This window comes from Thunnus albacares, chromosome 21 (genome assembly GCF_914725855.1).
Source record: "Thunnus albacares chromosome 21, fThuAlb1.1, whole genome shotgun sequence".
In the NCBI taxonomy this organism is placed as follows: domain Eukaryota; kingdom Metazoa; phylum Chordata; class Actinopteri; order Scombriformes; family Scombridae; genus Thunnus; species Thunnus albacares.
The window spans coordinates 25,320,264-25,341,056 of NC_058126.1; the positions used below are offsets into that span (position 1 = coordinate 25,320,264).

General features: G+C 39.2%; 1 protein-coding gene across 1 annotated transcript in view; it reads right to left on the reverse strand.

The window, feature by feature from the left end:
• The window catches only part of reck (reversion-inducing-cysteine-rich protein with kazal motifs), a 97,813-nt gene that overhangs the window by 54,634 nt on the left and 22,386 nt on the right, over nucleotides 1–20,793 (reverse strand). Inside the window, exons 2-8 of the mRNA XM_044339403.1 lie at nucleotides 15,437–15,495; nucleotides 9,838–9,912; nucleotides 3,453–3,489; nucleotides 1,594–1,679; nucleotides 1,392–1,439; nucleotides 679–712; nucleotides 210–407 (exon numbers count right to left, since the gene is read on the reverse strand). Of these exons, the coding sequence (XP_044195338.1) occupies nucleotides 210–407; nucleotides 679–712; nucleotides 1,392–1,439; nucleotides 1,594–1,679; nucleotides 3,453–3,489; nucleotides 9,838–9,912; nucleotides 15,437–15,495 (537 nt within the window). The remainder of the gene's footprint in view (nucleotides 1–209; nucleotides 408–678; nucleotides 713–1,391; nucleotides 1,440–1,593; nucleotides 1,680–3,452; nucleotides 3,490–9,837; nucleotides 9,913–15,436; nucleotides 15,496–20,793) is intronic.

Below are 20,793 nucleotides of genomic sequence, written 5' to 3' on the forward strand. Positions count from 1 at the left end.
ATAATTGCTACAGTCTGAAAGCTCAGGTGAACATGAATTGTTGAATCAGTCATGAAAGATTTGTGATTTTTTGTGATTTTTTTTTTTTAAATTCCTGCTGCATCTGATGTTAAAAGAGCTCCACCAACTACTGCCATGAAGAAAAATAGCATTTGAGTGATGAATTAAGTTCCTGCAGTAGAAAAGAGTGCAAGTGTAGATGGACTTACTGTCTATGGGGCTGCGTATTGGGTAGGACTTGGTGAAGTTGCTGACGCAGCTGAGCAGCTGAGCGCCGTGGCTCTGACAGTACTCTCTGACGGCGTTGATCTGCGACACGGTGGGGGTTGAGTCGGTCCTGAAGATGGCCTGGCAGTACTCCCTACAGGTGGTGTGACGCCCTGCATAGCTGCAGCATGTGGAGCCCACTGGAGGACCACACGCACACAAACACAACAATTAGTGACGTCAATATACTTTTCGGTCCTATGGTTATGTGTGTGTGTGTGTGTGTACATCTGTGCGTGTTGTGTGTTATTATGTGTAATATGTGTAAGAGTGCAAGAAAACCAAACAGAGACAGAATGGAGTGGTCAGCGGTTTATTTATTTATTGGCTGGAAGAAGAGATGAGATCAATGTTTGCAACTGTTGGCTTCCTCACTGTTCATCTTGAGTGTGTTTGTCGGTAACAACTTACTTTCATTTTTGGTGATACAGCTGTAGAGGGAGTTCTAGAACAAGAAGAGGAAAGTGGAGGTGATACTGGCATCAAAACTCATTCACTGTTTTAACATAGTAGAAAACAAAATGCATATTAAAGCTCTGCCTCAGTGGCTCCCCGACCGCTTTGCCTAGCGATTGCTTAAAATGAGGCAATATCTGATCGTGACCCCACATCACAGGCTATTGGCATTAGCTGAGACATGAATCACGCACAGTTCAAAGACTGATTTTTCCATCTCAGATTGTTTGATCTGAAGGATTGTTAGAGGCATGAAGAGATGAAAGTATCAAGTAGATAAAGGAGAAATTGCAAAAGCTGCAAAAAACTAAACATGATTTTGTGAAACACATTTCTTTTTATCATTGTGTGACTGCTCAGATTAATCTAGAGATGGCAGGTTGGGAATCACTGCTCTAGATCTTTCATTAAGTTTAATATGTTCTTGTATTAATGAAAAAATCTTGTTTAATATTGTAGAGATTGGGAGTATCTCTCCTTTATGTATATTTCCATTTATACTTATTTTTATTAAGTTATGTTATTATAAGAGATCTTGGGTCTATCCTACACTTTACTGCACTCTCTCATTCTGTACATTTCTTTAAATGGTTACTGTTGTGAAATATAGTTGACAGAGCCAGTTAACCTGTGCCTTTATGTTACTTCTCTGCAACTCTTGGACTTACCTCTGTGACTTTTTTGCATACTTTTGTTATGTCATTTTTGGACGATGCCTACGGAGAAAAGAAATTAAATAAAGCTAGTAAACAGAACAGTAAACACATCACAGTGGGTCTACATTGCACATGAATAAAGGTTTGAAACTAACTTTACGGCAGTCCTTCTTAAAAAGAAAGCTGGACATATACTTTGGTGACTATGTCTCACCTGTTTGCATTCCCTGCGACACTCAGATGAGATAGCCAGCTCACAGCAGCCCAGCCCCACCCAGCCGTCTGACTTCCTGGACACTCCTGGAGATAAATCAAACACCACAGAGTCAACTTAATGTCATATGTATACTGTACAGTTGTTAATTTATGGATGTTGGCTTGTACAGTTGAGGTAGACCTATATTTACTGGGCTAACACTAGCTATTATTATCACCTCCACATATGGGGTTATGTTTTTGTTCTGTCTGTTACTTAAAAAAAAAGCACTGCATTTTTATTTTCCTTTTTGTACTAAACTCATATGTCATCATGACCCCAAAACCAAAGTACACACCTCATTTTGCAAGACTTGTGGAAAGGCATTTTGAGAAATGAAGGTAATCATTAATTGAAGTTGTTGGGAGGAAGTGGTTACATCAACAGAGTAAATCCCTAAAAGCTCCTGGAATGCAGTGAGCATCAGAGAATCGATGATATCTCGCAGTCTGCGAGGATCTGAGGGAGGCTTTTTCCTTAACAGGTTAAATCTTTACAGTCTCCTGAGGCTGTCTGGACGCCAGTGTTTAGTGGGTACAAAAAGGTAAGAATAACAATACCTCCGAATCTGGAGGCTATTAAGCTTCTGACAGGTACATTTGTTCCAAGCAGAGGGAGCAGGATTTAGGCCTTTGATCCACTGCCTGCTTTCTGCTCGAGTCAGGGCCAGCTCTCCTCAAAGCTTTAACAGGTTCACTAGCTACCATTTCTTCTCATGCAACCAGATACACACAGTAGATACAGCTTAGGTTGAATGTCATGTTTAATGTAATTTCTAGAGTCAAAGTGCACTTTTGATTTACGGCATGAACATTCTGTTTAGTTACATAAATATGATGGACACTTAGTCAGGAATGCATTGGAAAAAACCTTCCACCCTATGTTTTCAGTTTGATCAAGCAATCTATTAGACTTTACAAAGACAGTCTAAGAAGAACATTGGAATACATTAGATAATGAAAACATCTGGATAGTCAATCACCGCACTAAAACCATCTAAAAAACCAACATGAGGGTAGGTGAATGTGGCAGCAAACGCTTTCCTGTTCATACATCCAGCAGACATGGAGCAATTGAGAAGTACATCTAGCCCTTTAGCTGCTAAATGCTCCACTGTGTTCACTAGCTAGTCGCTAACTTTGTCTGTCAGCTGTTTGCTGCTGGGCAGGTAGCGTATAACAGAGATTTTCTGTTAAACAGCTGCCTGCAGCTGTTGGAAATGAGGTTGATGAGAGTCGTGAGACTGAACTAAAACAGTAAAGTTTGTGCGTCATAAAGCCAAAAGCTAAGCCATAAGCTTAAAGAGGCTGAAACCATATGTAGAGCTGAGGGAAATACAAAATCTAAATTTCATTTTTTGTCTAATACTTTGGTTTATGACCAAATATCAACAGAAACTAATGACATCAGCTGTATTTTGTGTTAGTGCTAATTAATAAATTTTAGCAAGCTAACGCGCAAAACTAAGATGGTGAACATGGTCTAAATTACACTTACTAAACATTAAAATGTTAGCATTATCATTATCAGCATGTTAGCCAGGTGAATTGAGCATTTAGCTGAAAACACCACTGTACTGCCTCACAGAGCTGCTAACATGACTGTAGACTCTTGTTTAAATACTTCTGTGGAAAAATGAGAAAATCCCTCTGAAAATGTGTGCAGTCAATGTGTTGTGTACTGCCCATTTACCTGAAGTGTTCCCAAGTTTGGTCCATGAGGATAGGTCTAAAATCATACTACCACTAGGAGGTTCCAAAGTCAGACATTTTAAAATGTTACACTTACTGGATGTAATATTAGCACTTTTTCCTCACCTGGAAGTGTAGAGTTGATGCACATCCACAGTTCATTCTAGAAGACAAAGGAGATGAAATGTTAGCGTCAGGTGTCATTTCAGCTTGACAACTAATAGCTTTTATATTTTTTGAAGCAAACTGATCAATAGAGCTACAGTTTTGGCTAGTGGTATTGCATCCTAAGGCCTTCTGCATGATTCTTACAGTGGAATTTGCACTCTCATGAGCATCCATGAACCTTTGCAATTATATAATTACAGCTGGCATGCTGACCCAGCATGTAACTCTCCAGATTTAAACACTGCGGCCCAATGATTGTGTGGCTCCTTTTTGATGATTGGCTCATGGTTTGTGTGACCAACTATTGTAATTAACTGGTGGTCTCACAGACAAATATTCTTTTGTATAGGGAACATAAATCTGTTGTATATGCTTCTCACTGGGTGACAATTTGAGCCTTTAACATGGGAACTATGTACAACAAACATTGAGATGTAAGCTGGTTAAACTGTGGTAACGTACTGGTTGTTCCATTCCAATGTTACCATGATTATGATTATGTCATGTCACCAAACAATCAGCCCTGTACAAAGAAATTTGCATGCATACACACCCTTACAAAAAACAAGTGTGTCTAAGTATACTGTTAGTATACTACTTTAAAATTAAAATTAAGATGTGTACTCTAAATACACTTACGAAGTCTGTACTAGAGATAAACTTTGGGATACCGCTATACTGGGGTTTGTCCTTGGAGCTAATTGCTGACATACTTTCAAACTTTTAGCACACTTTCAGACAGTATATCTGTAGTTTACCTTTACCATTTACCTTTGATGTACGTACTCAGTTTGAACTTCAGAAAACTAGACTGGGCTTATACCCTAACTTGAACTTCTGACATACCACCATAGGTTAATATTTTTTGCACACTTTAAGACACCTTTAGTTTACCTTTTATGTATATACTAAGGACACACTTCAGAAAAGTACACTGGTATTATACTTGTACCTACACTTTTGGCGTATGAGTTAAATACATTTTGCACACTTTCACATTGTAAACCTGTTTACATTTGATGTACAATATGTCCTAGGGATATACTTCATAAAGGTATACTGGGCATGTACTTAAACTTAATAGGTTCCCTTTGTCCTTTCTATATAGAAACTACAAATTAAAAAAAATCAAGAAAAAGTCAAAATTATGCCAAAACACTAAAATCTAAATGTAATTAAATGTATTGAAGAGGTGTTACCTGATAATGCCACTGAACACAGTCTTAATTTACAATTCTGCATTCCCCGTCCTGTTAACTTGTCAGCTAATGGGTTAACTTGTTAGCTGTCATGATTTTCTAAAGAAACCTCAGTGTCAGAAACAAATGCAGCTCAAACTGGTAGATCTGATATCGAGTGCAACTTCTGATTCTCTCTTGGACCCAAATACAGAGAAGCAAGTAGATAACACAAGTATACTTATTCACAGAAGTATACTTGATTTAGTATATTAGAGGTTTACTAATTCCTTGTAAGCGTTGTTCTACATGGACTCACTAGGTGGCTTTCTAATCTGCTTGGTGTAGATTTGTACACAGCACAGACTGTACTAGAGGAGTCCCGTGGGAACTCCTGCGTGGATGAAAGCACTAGTATATACACATCAATGGTTGTGGGCAGTGAATCCACCCTACTGGTTTTAGCTTTCAGCCATGGTAATTGACTCTTGGCTCCAGATTTCTCAGGTCATTATCACATTAGTACTTCACCATTTAAAATGCTTAGGCAATTAAAAAATTCTAGTACGCATACTTAGGGTTAGGGTTGTATCATTTCTGGTAAGTGATGAGGGTAGAATCCTTATCCAGTAATTCCATGGCTTAGAAAAAAATCTTTCAGCCAAAAAAACACACTAAACAATTGACTCAAATGTTGAAGAGATATGAAAAGATTGTGAGGAAGCTGTGAGAAGTTTCTCTAATTTCACAGAGAATGAATATGACATTCTTTGGATCAAAACAGTGTTTAAAAACAGGAAAACATATGAATCCTATGAAACTCCCATTGGTTTTGTGGTGAAATGTTGTGGGATTAATCATCACAAACAAGCTTGTCTGTTCCCTCTGCCGAAGGGACAGAGACAGAGATAGGGATGGCGGCACAGAAAGACAGACACATGGAAGTTGAGGTGTAGCAGAAAAAATACCTCTTCCACGATCTTCTGTTTTCAGTCATTTCTGTAAACTTACCACGTCACTGTTAACACTCCCCCTGTGTCTTTTGGCTTTGGAACAGAGGTTCCCGTCAGTGGGCGTCAGCATCATTTATGAGACAGACCAAGGAGTTACAGTGTCTTTACATGAAGCATAAACATGATTTGTGATGAACCAGAGGCCAATAAGGCAAGAACATGACAGGAAGAATAATGCTGCAGTTTAGACGAGCCAAAGCAGAAATCCCTAAAGTCTACCCAAAGAGCCAGAGCCTTTGTGTGTACGTGTCTGTTAGGGTTAATCTGATACAAGCTTTTCTCTTTCATCTTTTTTTTGTTGTTTTGGTTTAGACTGATATGATTGCAAAATTCATTATATTCACATTTGATCAGTTAAACCACGCTTTTTGCAAGAGTAGAAACTGACTGTTTTTGCTTTTTAGGATCAGTTAAAAAATATTCAGCATTTGAATTCATGACTAGGTATGGTTTCAAACCCATCATCATTGGTATTTTGGTATTGTGACAGCACTAAGCCTAAGGTACATAGTCCTTAACCTAAAACTGCGAAAAGAAACTTAAACATCAATTAAAGCAAGTTTTTCCAATGACAGCAAACAACAGATAAAAGCAAATATAACTGTATCTACATGTGCATACAGTAGGTACTATACAATGGAAGAAGTACTCAAATCCTTTACTTCTGTAAAAATACCAAAAGAACTAAACTACTCCATTACAAGTATCTGTACTTAAGTACAGATGTATTAGCAGCAAAATACACTTAAAGTATCAAAAGTGAAGTTCTGATACAGACATTTGGATTTTTTGGACTTTTTGGACTTTCCTGTTTAGGGGGTAAATGTCCTCTTAGCGGAAATGGTAACAACTCATAGACTGTTGGTTGGGACAGTTGAGCACAGTATTTTGGCCCTTGAGAAACAGTGATCGACCATTTTCTGACATTAATCGATAATGAAAATAACTGTTAGTTGCTGCTGCTTTTTATGTCAAATGTTAATCTGAAAAGTAACTAATAACCATGGCTGAATTTAGTGGAATAAAAAGTTAAATACTTTCCTCTGAATTGCAGTAGAGAAGAAGTATAAAGTAGCAGATCTAGGAAATGCTCAAGTAAAGTACAAGTTCCTCAAAATTGTACTTAAGAACATTCAGTTACTTTTCTTGGCTTACAGTATTTTCACATCCGTTAAGCTAAATTGGAACAGGACACAAGATCAAATGAGAGTGAACATTTTAGGCTGCCTAAGTCTAATTACTAGTGTGGTTCTAATAGACTACATGGAGAGAGACAAGCAACAAACCAGCCTGTCTGCTTTGTAATTAGCCATAGCGTGAGGAAGCAGTGAGCTAGTGAGTGTATGTGTGTTTGTGTGGTTTAACCAGGTGCTACAGTATGACTGGTAACCACAACCACCGACCCACTTCCTGTATGAGTCTAATAAGAGAGTCGATAGTGACTTTCTCTGAACAGCAGCCAGCAGTTTACATCAGCAACACAGCAGGACAGCTGAATATGTCATGAGCTCAAAACTAAAATGAAATTTTACATTAGAATTAATACCATAAATAACTATTCATACTGTCATAACTCATTTATTCAAAAAAGTGTCACCTATAATCTTTACGACATTCAGCAGTGGATTACACATTCAGCCACTCAAAGACTCTCCCCTCCATGCACGACTGATGACTTCACATTTACTACTGTGTTGTACTGTTACTGCATGTTTGCTCATTACTGTAAAAGGGGGATGCAAATTTTGTACCAAAGCTCAAGTTAGTTTTCCAGTAAACAGCATTATTTCATCATCAGAGGGAGTTTGCTGTAAATGTTCAAATGTTCCATTTTTTGGACCACTTTTAGGACCTCTCATCTGTCCAGGACCAAGCACAAGACCTGGCATGACGGGACTTTCTCCACAGCTGCTCTCTACCTCTGGAAATCTCTCCCCAAACACATCCATGACTGCACCAATCTGTCTATGTTCAAGAAGTCAATAAAAACTTGTTTTAAAAGTGTTTTTAGGACTGATTTTAATAGGTGATTAATGTTGTGTGCTACCTTGTGCTTTTAGTATATATGTTTTGCTTTTTTAACTTGTTGTGTTAAGTGTCTTTGAGTATCTTGGAAATTGCTCCATACAGTATATAACATGTATTATTATTGAAATGTGTTGAAGATCATGTAAGCTCTGGAACAAGCTAGTAAATGGACCATGACTTAAGATTGTTTTGTCAAACTGCTGATTCCAAAGTCAAGTATGAACTTTCAAACTAATCTTCTGGGCCAAAACAGACGAGAAGTCCTCATAGTTCTCAGAAAATAGGAAGTTTGAACATCAACATCGAAACATCTTCCAGGTCAAATGAACAGAAGTGAAGTCAAGACCAAGTGATATTGCTGAAAAAATGAGTGAGTGGACCTTGAATCAAGATTGTTTTGTCGAACCTGAACCTGGTGTCTTGAGTATTCTTTGTCGTGTTATCTGTGCGTGCCTGATCATCCTGGCTGTTTTCCTCACTCTGGTAATGGTTTCCTTCAGGCTGTTTTGCTTGCATGACCCTTTGACACCAAAAGCCTGTGACTGAGTCTTCTGCTAACTACGAAAGTTAACAATGAGCAGTATCTGTAATAAGTATCTGATAATGGCAGGTACTACTAAACTTTAAGAGTTGGTGAAAAGCAAAAACAACATTAGTTTGCTGTTTGCATACTAAGTTTAAGTAATCATGCCACCTGATCCATATTTTTTGAAACCAGAGTAAAAGTTCAAGGCTATTCAAGGCCAGTTATGTTACATGTGTCAACATAAAACTAACTCATGAAAAAAGTTCAGTGCAGTTATGGTATCTCTGCTAAGTCTAGCTAATCACCTAAAGCCAGGCAGACAGTGTACGGATTCAGGCAGCTTTTATTTGCAGTGGTATTGGCATATCAAAAACTTTTGGTCAGCTGTTTTGGAGTCTGAGCAATACCACAGCCGATTTCCCAGCATGCTAGATTTTAAACTGTAGGGAGCTTGTTTTAATATTACTAGAATATACTGTACATCACATGCTGTGACTCTGATACAAAACTGAACTCTGGTGCTGGACAGACAGACCATCTTCCAGCCATCTGTAGCTCCATATTTTTCTTTTTTTTCTCCTTACTTCCATTCATCGCAGAATTGCACAAAGTAACTCTGCCTTTCTTTCTTGTTGTCAACACAGTTGAGGATGCAGTCATCTTGTTTAAATAAACTTAGCCTAATTGTAAAGCGACTGCAGGTTCTGTGGTCATGTTAAGTGTGAGCTGCACACTCTGGCAAACAAGTGTCAGCTTTTGGCCGTGCAGACAGAAAGATTAAAACATGCAGTATTGTTAACACAATGTTAACACAAGATTAATAAAAATGCTAATAAAAATGTGTCTGCTCATCTTACCAATAATATTATACACTAACTTTGTCTCACAAAGTTAGTTTTTAATTTGAATTGTTAAACTATGATTTTTAATTGAGTTCATAAATGTTTTTGCCTCTATTAGATTTTGAAGATGTTTACTGCATGTTTTTTAAAGATGCAGTAAAGCAGAGCTGCAATTAATGTTTATTTTCAACATCAAATAATCTCTTGACTGTCAACTAATTAACAAAGTCTCTATGACTCAAATTATTAAGTGTATTGTTTAAAAAATGTTCATCACATTTTGATGGTCTCGAATCTCTTCCAGAATAACCAAAAACAAAAAGCTATTCACTTTGAAATAATGTAAAACAGAAAAGCAGTAAATCCTCACACTTCAGAAACTAGAACCAGATCATTTTTGCAATTTTTTCCCTTGACTAATGACAAAACTGTTTTCTATTCATTTTCTCACGAGTGATTAAATCAAATAATCTACCAATTATTTCAGCTCTCCAGAAAAGGTTCTATAGAAAAGTCAGTGGTGTCATGTAGGTTGTGTTAAATGATTGACCAGTTCATTTAGGCTTGAATCTGCTTATCTGAACATAACATGCTCAGGGGCAGGGCAGGTGCACAATTAGTTCATGTACAGTAGTGCAGTAACACCCTTAACGAACCACTAGACCTGTATTGATGTAGTACAAAGCAACATGATATGATACAAAACAACACAACTGTAAATTCCCACTTCAAGCTGTTGGCAGGCAGTGGACTCACCATAGACTCTGGACAGTAACTGGGTAACCTCTGCAGGAGATGCTTCAGACGAGACTCACTCTTTATAGTGATGAGCTGTGGGAAAGGAGGAGGAAAATACAAATCAATATAACACATAGTAAATGTATGTATGTGTGCATGTGCATGATGATTGGCAGAGTAATATAGTTGCAAAGTGTGGGGAGTGACTTCGGTTGAGCAGGATTCTGGTGGTAAAAGTCCCAAACATTTTCAGCATAGACTTGTAGAGTAACTGGCAGCTGAAGTGCCTCTAAGACTTTGATGGGTATAAAATGGAGCAACATCAGTGCAAAACGAACAAGTGTGTCGGAAAATATCTGGTTCTTTGATAAAAAATCAAAAGGACTCCCACAGTGCATTTGGTAAGAAACATGCAATCACAGAGCTTGATATACTGTTGTATCATCCCCATTGAGACGGTTTAAGTGAACTCTTTGAAAAAAGACACTCTTTACAACTTTAGATTTTGTATCATCGTGATGTTTTCTTTTATATTATAAGTAATCCAGTGAGAGCTGTCTGTACTGCCAGTAATTAATCCAGTATGACTTTCTACAGTGCAAGACTTGTTGGACAAATAACACCTGCGGGTCACACTGGATTCTGCTCTGATCTGCTGTTTACTGGCGGGAGGAGAGCTCAGAGTGTTTAAACTTTGAGCAACAGCAACAGTGAGTGCTCTGTCTATGTGTCTGTTAGCATGTTTAGCAGAGCAGCAGCAACAGTGAGTGCTCAGTCTTTCTCTGTGGCTACTGGCTAGGCAGGCTAGGGGGTTTATATCAGTTTATATGTAGCAACGTCATCACGCAGTATTCTATGTCAGGTCATGTGGGAAAAAGTTGTTTGAAAGGCCTGGGAAAATGGCATTTTAACACTGAAACATATGTACTTCAACCAATATTTGAATTCAACACTCTCCTCTATCCATTGATTTAAAGATATTTGCAAATATGTGGACACACAATCAAAAAATCCCAAATAATTTTTTGAAAGTAACCATATATGACAAGTTGTGATAACACCATAAGCCTGTAAATAAAGGCAGTGAAAACCAAAAAAAGGCAGCTGTGTTTTGTTTACAGTGTGTTCTGAAGTGTCCTGTATTTGCTACAGCTCAGGTTCACACTTACCAAGGACACTCTTGTGTTTCTATGATGAAGAACATTGAGGATAACACTTTGATACGAGAATTTACAGTGTGAATAAACACTTCCAGGACCAGCAGCTCCTCCCAGTTCACACCTCTACCACTGAGTCATTGGAACTGATAAAGATCACTAGATACAATATGTCATGATCATTTTGATCCATGAGACAGTAAAAATGTACTTGTTGCACCTTTAGCCTCATATTATTGAGTGTTCCTGCAGAATGTGTTCAGGCCATGGGAAAGTGTTGGATAATAAAGTCAGCCCCAGCACCTCTGAGATATGCTCACTTAGACATCAATAGGGCATCCAAGTTTGTGGCGTGTGTCCACACACACACACACACACACTTAACCAAAACACATCCAAGTGTTGTGTGAACATACAAGGCGAGGGCCTGGGAGAATGCGGCCACTGCCAACAGTCTCTGGCTGAAGTGTGAAGTCATGAAACTGAGTGAGTGAGATTTACAGCTTCACACATTCAAACTGCTGGGCTTTTGTGGATAACCTCTGTTCTTCCAGAGAGGAAGAGCGATTAGAAATTACAGTGATTCAAAACGCTGCCAGTGAAAATGAATAAGTGAAGAATACCAAAGATGCTTGATGGTCTGCAGTCGCAGTGTCATGATTTGGAGAGACTGTCTCACTCCTGCCTGTCCATCTGTCTGCTTTTGTGAAGACATAAAACCAGACGACAAACAATAAACAACATTGATGTTTGTGAGCTGAAACGCTGTGAGCTGGACAACCCTTCGGTAACGGCAAAGGTTTACTATTGTGTATTGTTTGGTGTAGAGTTGGATTTTCAATACTGTAGTTTCTGTCTCTCAACATCTCAGACTACACTGAATCTTTTCAAGCGTTACCTTTCTCTTAAAATGTACAGCCATCATATTTTTTCCACACAAAGTATGTGTCTCAGTGATTAACATAGTGATATAGTATTGCACTTTTATAAGGTTCGAGGGCTCATGACAGACTTTAAGATTTTAAAAAGAATGTAAAAATGGAAGCAGCAGAGGCAGAGATATCCAGATGTTTAGTCTGTAGTATGGGTCAAGCTCCAAAAACACTGGATCCTACACTTCCCATAATGCAACTGGATTGTGTGTCAATTAGACCCTTCCCTGTGTGGCACTTTCAAACTCCACACCCCCAGTTTGTAACATAGACTTTCTGATCATAATATGCAGTCAGATGTGTAAGTGAACCTTTAATTGTTTTCTACTGAGGGTTTCGACTGGGTTGGTGGTGATTTTGAGAATCATTGATTCATTAAGAAGATATTATTAAAGAGCAACTCCGCAGCAGCTGGAAATCTTGTATTTCTCACTTCACTGCAACAATGTATTAGTGTATTCCAGGGTACACCGTGACATCACTGTTGGGTGTGGTTACAGGTGTAACAGGTGCAGAACCAGTGATGCTTGAATCTTTCAACCAAAGAGGGCAGTAAACACTGCTTTTCACAGCTATTAAAAGTTTTAAAAGTATATTGAGTGTAAATATGAAAATAAGTAAAATAATATTTTAAATGATTTACTATCATTCATGGTAGTTGGTTCTTCCTCACTATGCATAATGTCTTATTGTATTATTCTGTTAATTTCTTGTATATATCTACATTTGAATTTTAACTTAACTTATTGTAACGTGTACGTACTGTATGTTCCATTTGGAGTATTATCTCACATTTAGTTTTCATATAATTGTAATTGTTTCTCTGTGTGTGTTGTTCAGTGTTTTCTGCTGCTTGTATTTTACTTTCATAATGCTGTAAGACATTTTTTATTTTTTATACACTTTTGTGCTTAATGTACACTTTTTTATACACTGGAAATACTGGTTGTACTGTGTTTAACATTCCTAATTCTCTCTATTCTTTATGTTGTTTCTTTGATGTACGGTTTTGCAGCTGCAACGCCCACCAGATAACTGACATCTCTTCTCATCTAACACCTGGGAAAACCAGAAGTTTTATCTACTCCTCCAAAGAAGTTGTTGCATTTGAGCAACTGTAGTACTCAGTTCTGTTTGTATGCTACTGTCAGTTTGGGGTGTATTCATTTACTGGGCCCATTTGCTCTGTAGGCCAGGCTGCAGGTGCTCATGATGTGTGATGTTGTAATCAGGACTGTTTGTTGAATCAGAGGGATGTAACACATACTGGCAGACAGAACCTTCATCTACTTCTTTTCCAAATGTCCTTCCATCCCTCCAGCACTGACAGGAAAACACAACACCAAATGAAGCGACAGTGATTTGTTGGCGGATAATCAAAGAAGAAATCTCTCCGACGCAACAAAAGACCAACTCTGAAAACCAACGAGCCAGGCGGGACATTTGTAAGACTCTCTCGCTCTGTATGAAAGGTGAATAAGTGCTGCTTGACAGACTGATGGGTTCTTTCTCCAGAGTGGATGGAGCTGCCATCATCAAACAGTGCACGCCTGAGAGGAACGGTCCGGTACAGCAGCCGTTTCCAATCATATGCCATCAAGGCCTGAGAGTCGGCAGGTTTTCATTCCAACAAAAGTCAAAAACAGCTGATTCTGCTGATGCGTTCCTTCCTTTCCTGTGGTGTTTAGTTGAAGTGAAATGTAGAATAACTGTATAGCCCCCAAATAACATGACTACTACCAGAAAATGATACAGGAAAGACTGAAAAGAAAAAAAAAGATTTGTTGGCTGTGAAGAACCCTTTTAGAAACGTTCTCTATAGCATCATGTAAAAATGAACCGTCACAGGACTTTTAACCTGCTGCTCAGGGCGTTTTCACACCTGTTTTTTTTAGTCTGGTTAAAATGGACTCTAGTTGCTTTTCCTCCTTGGTACGATTCGTTTGGGCACATCTGAACACAGCAAGTGCGCTCATGTGCAGACCAAAACAACCACACCTTGACCCTTTAGAGGAGGTGGTCTCAGTCTGGTCCAGAAAGAACTAGTGGGAACATGACTTGACCATGATCCCATCCAACAACAAGGTGTCCTCTGCAAGTTTGAGTTAAATGGCCCCCATAGCCAGGTGCACTTTGAATGCTGGGAAGCAGGTGAGTGAAATCAACAGTTGCTAGCAGCTAGCTGGAGAATGAATTGAGGTCTGACTTGGTCTAGTGCAACAATGTACAGTGCATTTTTGATATTTGGGTAGATAGCACCTTCTTCAGAAGCTTCTTCCTGTGTTTACATTCTTGCTCCCGCCCCAGACACATCTGAGGGGACCAATGAGGGGAAAGAACGTTCTCATGTGGCTTTTAGTGATGCATTTTGGTTTGCTTGGATTTTTCTCTGTGTGAAAAGAAACTGAACCAAGTTTACCAACTCATCCACTGATTTGGAATAATGTTAACCATCATTATTATGACTTTTTAGCATCAGTCTCCACACAGTGCAATTAAATGACAATGAAATGTGTCCAATTGAGCTGTTTCTTTTTGTATTACTCTGGTGTCTTGTGATATATTTGAGGAAATTGGTTTTAAAGGTCAGTTGGGATCTTCCAAATATTACAAACACCATGATAATATTAAACCCTGGAGCCAGAATCACATATCTGCATATATTGTCACATCTCTAAGCTATATCAAAACTTAATTAGCCAAGTGTTGTAATTTGAGAATTTCAAGTTTACTTTCTTTTCTTACCTTTTTACATAAAATGTACCAAAGTAGCAATACCCAAAGAGCTTAGAATCACATTAGGATCTCTACTGTGATTCATTAATCTATTTAAAAAGGGAACTCTTTGAACCATTATGCTTCTATATATAACTGCCAGAACCTTTGAAGAACTACTCATTTTCTGGGTGTAACCAGGCACAAGGCAGTTTCCATTAGAGCTAAAATGGTCCTGCTTATTACAACGTGTGCCTGACACTCACTTCCCACACCCCAACACCAAAAACACACTCCAAACCTTACCCACCACCTCTGACGGGTATTTTGGGTGCCATTACACTTCTAAAAAGGCCATTATCTTTCTTTCTCCATCGTTTTCATCATTATCATTCTTTTTCTATTTGTCTTCTACCATTTTTTCTTTCTTTCATGGTGTCTCCTCAAACATGCCTGCATGTACACCCCCCCCCCCACACTTCCCCAATACCGCCAACTTCAAAAGCAGGAATAAAGTTTGAACTCTGTGCCTGTTTGTTGCTTACAGAGAAAAGCTTCTTTCACATCTTCTTCATGTCTTTTTTTGCTGTAAAGAAGGACATGGGGGCTTCAGAGAGAGAGGGAGAGAGCGTCACCTGCTGCCAATTGAAACCGGGTGAGACACAACTTTTCATTCTGCACTTCAAAGAGCCAAGAGACAAAAAAACTTTACACCACTCCCCTTCAAAAGCCTCTATTCATAGGCCGACTATAATGGGCTGAGGAGTGGGCTAGCGTGTGTACTTATGTGTGTGTGTGTGTGTGTGTTCATACCTGGTCACAAGCATCTTTGCAACGCGATGACTCGGCAGCATGCTGGCAACAGGAGGGGTCTGCAAACACAGATGCACCATGTTAGTTGTGATTTTGTTTTTAGTTCAGAGCATTATCACTAAGAGAGCTAAAAATGTTAGGTTTGTCCTGAGGATGGCGTCGGAGGAAAGGTCATGGAGTGTCCAGAGTTGAAAGGGCTTAAAGGATTTTAAGAGTTGTTTTTGTCCGTAAGTTTAATTTCAACAACCTGTACAGCTGCAAACCGGCTGCCTCTATTGTTTCTTGTCCTGAAGAGTGAGGTTATATGAGAGTGGATGGTGCAACACAATTAACATGACAGCTTCCTTCATGTTGGACATTCTGGCTCTCTGTTTGCTTTAAGGTCACCAGGGCAGATTCATGTGTCACCGTTCACCAGAGTAGAAACAGTGTTCATTTAACCAACAATAACTGACAAAAAATATTTGTTGACAACCTTTTTTTTCACAACGAAAACAAGACTAAAACTAAATAAAAGATCGTCTTTGAAAACTAAAATGGATTACATTTTTCGTCAACAAATAGAAACTAAACAATAATGTGATGGATGAATGGAACAAAGTCTTCTTCAGCCTGCATGCATCTGCAGGATCACACACTGCATCTCCTGATTAGTAAAATGGTATCCCAAAAATATCTTGATTTTCACTTGAGTTGATTTTGACTAAAACTATTATGGATTTTCAACAAAAGAATAAGACTGAAACTAAATTAAAATCAGGCATCACAATGAACTCTGGTCTGACAGGAGTCTTAAAGGAGACGTATTCTGCACATTTCCAGGTCCATATTTTTAATCTGGGGCTCTACTGGAATATCTTTATTTGATTTATAGTTAAAAACTGCTTATGTATCTTATACTGACCCTTTACACAGCCCCCCAGTTCAGCCTCTGTCTGAAACAGGCCGTTTTAGCTCCTGTCTCTTTAAGGCCCCTCTCTCTTCTGATTGGTTAGCACCTGGAAGCTGCGTCTCAGCCAACTTCCGGCGGCTACATAAATGAACTATAGTAGTAGGATTTTACTACTTTTTCTCGTTCTTTACTCAAAATGTCAACTTCTAAAATGCATCCGTACATGTTTGAGCCGGAATCCAATCTGAGATATGTGAGTGGACAACGCAAACAACACATGGAAAACCTTAGCAACAACCTTGGCAACCAAGGCCACAAACAAAGCATTCAGAGCAGGTTGAAGCCCTGACTTTTGACTTGCAGGCAGCATTTCCACATACATTAACTTTAAGTTTTGGAACTTGGAACTGCAGATCTCTGCCAGGTGTGTCTGGGGGCATGTATAGTCTCAGTTTTCTTTAAGATGCATAGAATAGTGTAATGCTATTTTAAATGAGCATCCTCCTGGGCTTGCTTAACTGTATAAACTTAATAAGGTAACAATAAATGGGACGATCCAGTCCAAACACTGTTATTTATTGAGAACATTTTGTTGTAATACACCACACAAAGTAAAGCCCTTCCTACAGTCAAGATGGTGGCAAAGATAACAAAAGCAGGGATTTATTCATCTCATATCATGCCAAACTTTAGTGATTCATAACACATTGCGTATGGAATTAATCTGCGGATGCTCAAAGATGCTCAAGATGAGACCAAACTTTTCGATGGATGTCAGTTTGTGAGCCACAACAAAGGCTAAAATGTGGCCTGAAACAGACTTGTTTTTAGCCTCGCTGATTGCTGGAAATGTCTTTTGCTGCAGTTGTTGAAGTCAATGGTGGTATAAAATGTGTTATAAAATAGGTTTTTCAAACATTGTGAATCACTGCAACCATAAGAGGTCCTTGAGCATACAGTCATAAATGTGCACAAAAAAATAATAGGCTGAGTTTAGCTGCAGACAGATACACACACACACACACACACAACCAAACACATGATCTCCTCCAGGCTTACACCTGGCAAACATAATAAAAGAAAATCACAAAAAGCATAATATGTCCCCTTTAAGAACATTCATATGTAGTGATATGGTCTAATAACATATCAGCTGTCAGCAGCTTCCATGAAATAATATTGACATTTCACAACCTTTATCAGATGATTTCAAATGATCGCAAAATGAGACAGAAAGAAAAAATAGCTGAGATTGTAGTCCGACTGCGGTGTCCTAAATAGATAGCAAAATTGATGTGACCCAGATTCAGCCAACACCTGAAACTTTCAGCACTTTCACCTGGCCCACATACTGCGTGGAATGATGGCACTTGATGATGACGGTCTGCTCCCTCCTGTTTCCCAGATCTGGGCCACAAGCAAGCCATGTGTCAACCAAGAACAAACCAGATAAACCAGAACTGGCCCACATCCAGACTACACATACCTGAGAGCACTGCATCTTTACCAAAAAAGACTCACCTTTGATTTGGGATATTTGGGCCATATTTGCTATTTTAAATGTGGGCCATTTCATGCTCACATCCATTTAGTCTGGGCCAGAAGAAGGCCAGCGGTGCCCCATCATTGCCTGAAGTGGCCCACTTCCATATGCTATCTGGAAAAATTTCCATCTTCCATCAATTTCTATCCCAGCACTCGGTATTACTTGGATTTCAACAGTTTTTTAGCTGTACAGAGGTTACTTGGAAGGGATATTGAAATTGTGTAAGAAACATCATGTTATGTTTATGTTTCCACATCCAGCTCTCCCTAAGTCTCTCTCAGTCCAAAGTGCTGGCTGTGTCAGTGTTGCCAGAAGGTGTATAGAGTAGAATCTGTCTCCTCAATGGGGACATCTGGGGAAAAAAATACCAGTCACGCTCCAAACACTGACAGCAACTGTGGGATGATGCTTGCTTGACACAGAGACTCAAAACAACATCTATATCACCCGTGTAAATGTGCTTGCTTCATAGCTAAACAGGGGTAACAAACACACACACACAGCCAGGGGGGGTGTTTGCTGGCGGAAGAGCTCCAAAACCACAGCCCAGCCCAGGGTTCCAGTAAGTGACTTGGCTCGGTTCGCTGTCAACAAGCTGCTCCCTCCTCCTCCAGTGTGGACTCTTAACACAGCGAGTCTGAGCTGGACAGATATACAGCTACTCAGACGTGCAGGCAGTCAGACGCTTCTGCCAATCTGCGTCTTTTATCCATTACAGCCTCACCCCGAAATGAAGAGCATCTACTCCTCCCCGTGAGAGGTGAAACTTAAAAGTTGGTTAAACTACTAAACTGCAGCATTAACTTTTAGACATCAGATCAGCTTTTCTGCTCTGACCAGCAGGGCTGTAGAACGGTAGGTGATTTTTAATTGGTGCATTATCTGCATACATGCTGTGTGACTGAATGAATAAACACTTTGACAAACATCATCAGTAGGGTAAAGCTCCCCTGACTCTTTTCGATCATGTATATCCTGTTTAAGTGCAGCCGATCGAACAGTAAAGGTGACATCACTGATATATCTTACAGAGCTGTGAAATGGGAGGATGTATTTCAAGCACCCCTGGTTCCAATAATAAACATCCTCTTAATTTATCCCTTAGACGATGTTACATGATTCACAACTGGAGCTCTTCAACAACTTGGATCGACATTAAACTCTCCTGGTTGACTCATCAGTACAAAAGATCAAACATCAAACCACATAGTTGAAAATTTGGTCATGTGTGCTGCTAACAGAGGATGGAATCTAAAGGTCAAAGTGTTGAGAAATTTTACAACGTACAGCATAAATCAGTTCACATTCCGTTTCTGGGTCACTTTGTTGTTTGTTTGCAACAGCAAAGTGTTTTGCATTCATAATCTCACTGGCTTCTTCTCCATTGCAAAGGCGACCAAGGCCTATTGGTATTGTAGTGTTCTTTCAGCCATCCGCCGTGCCAAAATGACGGATAAAACATGATTTCTCAGAAAACCAAGATGAATTGAACATAGGACTGTTAGTGTGGACATGGTTTATATTTGATGTAAAATAGATGTGTAAAGTTGATTCCCTGTCCTTATTTGGAGCTTTCTCTTGCATTTCCAGTTACCCCCCCCCCCCCAGCCAGCCAGCCAGCCAGCCAGCCAGCAGCCTCTTTGTTACACTCTCAAAGTGACCACTGCTGGCTGCCATTATGAGACTTAAAAGAAAAGTGAGTGTACTTGACAGGCCTTACTCAGGTCGATGAAAACCATAACACCCGCTTATCAGCATGCTTGTATGTGGATAAGTGAGCATGTGACTGCATTTGTGCATGTGGGTCTATGTGTGTGTGTGTGTGTGTGTAAGTGTGTGTGTGTGTGTGTGTGTGTGTGTGTGTGAGCAACCCTCCAATGGTGTGTCTTCAGCTGCCTGACACTGGAGTTTCTGGATTCCATCACTGGGTCTGTTACATTCATCTTTGATGCTCTAAGGAAGAGCAGGCTTCCACTCTCTCTCTGTGTGTGTGTGTGTGTGTGTGTGAGTGTGTGTGAGAGAGAGAGAGAGAGAGAGAGAGAGAGAGAGAGAGAGAGAGAGAGAGAGAGAGAGAGACTATATCTGCAACAGAGCTAATGACCTGCTTTATATCTTATTTCTCTGTTCTTTAGGTATGTCTTGATTTTTCTATCTCACAATTTACAAATGAGTATTTCATCAGGTGTATTATTTCTTCTCGTCTTTTTAAACCTGTATTAAACTCTTCTTTTGGCCACTTGAGGGCAGCTGTAAACACAAAGTTGACATATTATCACCTCATAAAATTGTGGTGATAAACATGTTAGCAAACACTTGCCTTTTCACACATCCAGCAGACACTAAGCAACATTGACCAACTCTAATATTCACTCTCCTTTTTGGTCTCAACCACCTCCTAGAAACGTTTCTTTAGCTGCTAAATGCTCCATTTTTCTTCCCCAGCTGGTGGCTAACTTTTATTCTTTACTAAGTAAAAGTCCTGTGTTCTAATATTTTACTTTTTTAAATGTTATGTTAGCAAAAATACACAAGCCTTACTAGCAAACCTCCACCCCAGTATCCTCCTGTAAGCATTGAGTCTACCTTCCTCTAGGGGGGGAAGTTATTATCATCACACCAAATATCAAAGCTGTACATACTCTACATTCACATAATGAACTGTAACGGATTATAAATATTCATCGGTAAAGTTGTGGGCTGTAAAACCTGTAGACTTACAGAGATAAGGACGGTCATTCACTACGAGCAACTCTGTATAGTCATGTTGCTCATATAAAACCACTGATGAGAGCAGTTTTAACAAATGCTGCCGTTCACATCACTACACAGTAACAAAGTAGTAAATACATATCATGTAAACCACCATATGATTTGGTGTATAACATAAAAAACCTGATAGTTATAGTAGTAACAGTTTGA